The sequence below is a fragment of the Corapipo altera genome, unplaced genomic scaffold (assembly GCF_003945725.1).
Source record: "Corapipo altera isolate COAL_440 unplaced genomic scaffold, ASM394572v1 132037, whole genome shotgun sequence".
Taxonomy (NCBI): domain Eukaryota; kingdom Metazoa; phylum Chordata; class Aves; order Passeriformes; family Pipridae; genus Corapipo; species Corapipo altera.
Window position 1 is genome coordinate 184 of NW_020890675.1, and position 1,408 is coordinate 1,591.

The window sequence follows — 1,408 nt, forward strand, 5'->3', positions numbered from 1 at the left end:
TCCCAGACATCATTTATCCACCTCTAAATACACTTTTCAGGTTGTTCCAGGTTAAATTTCCTGTTTTAAATCTTCAGGAGGATTCTTGCCCGTAAATGTTGTCACTTTTTCCACCTGAAAGCTGGGAGGAATTAGGAGAAATATGGTTCAGATGGGAGGAAGGGAATCCTCCTCCTTTTCCCAGGGGTTTTTCCTGCTGGATCAGAGGCAAACATGTCCTTCAGTAGGTGATTATTGGGAGTAGGATTTATCAGGATTGAGCAGGAATTATCAGAATTCAAGGATACTGGTGGCAATCCAAGAAAACCAGAGGTGACTCCTCCAGGATCTTCTCTGAGATGTTGGAATGTCCCCTGAGAGGGCTGATGGATTTATTGGGATGATTTCAGCAGAAACAGAGCAAATTGGACCTTAAAAAAATTCATTGTCATGTGATAAAAGCCTTTAAAAACCCAGGGTTTGTTTGCTTTAGGCCACAAGAGCAAAACCAGAATCACAAAATATCCCTTGAAGGACAAAAAGCAAAGCCAGAATCACAAAAATATTCCTTAAAGGACAAAAAGCAAAACCAGGATCACAAAAATATTCCTTGAAGGAGAAAAGCAAAGCCAGAATCACAAAAATATTCCTTAGAGGACAAAAAGCAAAACCAGAATCACAAAATATTCCTTAAAGGACAAAAAGCAAAACCAGGATCACAAAATATTCTCCCAGTGCAGGGTTGGATATTAGAAAACAGCTATTTAAATATTCCTGTATTATTTCTCCTCTTCAAAGCTTTGTGAGTGTCTCCCAACAGTAATTTTTGGGGTTTTGTGCCAGGGAGTTTTATCCTGCTGGACGGAGAGACCTTCGAGGTGAAAGGAAACTGGGAAAAGGGGGAAAAGGTCCCTTCCCTGGGCTACGACTTCTGGTACCAACCCCGGCACAACGTCCTGCTGAGCACGGAGTGGGGAGTCCCAAAGGCCCTGAGGGATGGATTCGACCCCGCTGACGTGGAGAAAGGTGAGGAAAAACCCCTTAAAAATAAAATTATTCCTTCGAATCCTTCGTTAAAAGATCATTTCCTGTGCTCATTCCTGCCCCACTGGGTCCCCTCAGGGCTCTACGGGCGCCACATCAACGTGTGGGACTGGAGCACCCACAGGCTGCTCCAGGCCCTGGATTTAGGGAAGGGCTCCATCCCTCTGGAAATCCGGTTCCTGCACGAGCCGGCGGCGGGCGAGGGGTTCGTGGGCTGTGCCCTGAGCGGGGCCGTGCATCGCTTCCACAGGACACAGGTGGGAGCTCTGCATTCCACAGGGATGGGGTCCTGGAAAGGGATGGGATCCTGGAAAGGGTTGGGATCCTGGAAAGGGTTGGGTTGGGGGAGCCTCTGCATTCCCACAGGGATGGGATCCTGGAAGGG

At 47.4% G+C, this 1,408-nt stretch overlaps 1 protein-coding gene across 1 annotated transcript; it reads left to right on the forward strand.

The window, feature by feature from the left end:
• Positions 1-786: 786 nt before the first annotated feature.
• On the forward strand, positions 787-1,309 carry LOC113942455 (methanethiol oxidase-like; the record flags this gene model as incomplete). The annotated part of the gene is made up of 2 exons (XM_027633580.1): positions 787-1,005; positions 1,102-1,309. Coding segments are annotated over 2 exons (427 nt in total), but the record flags the coding sequence as incomplete, so codon positions are not given.
• Between the last annotated feature and the right edge of the window lie 99 nt (positions 1,310-1,408).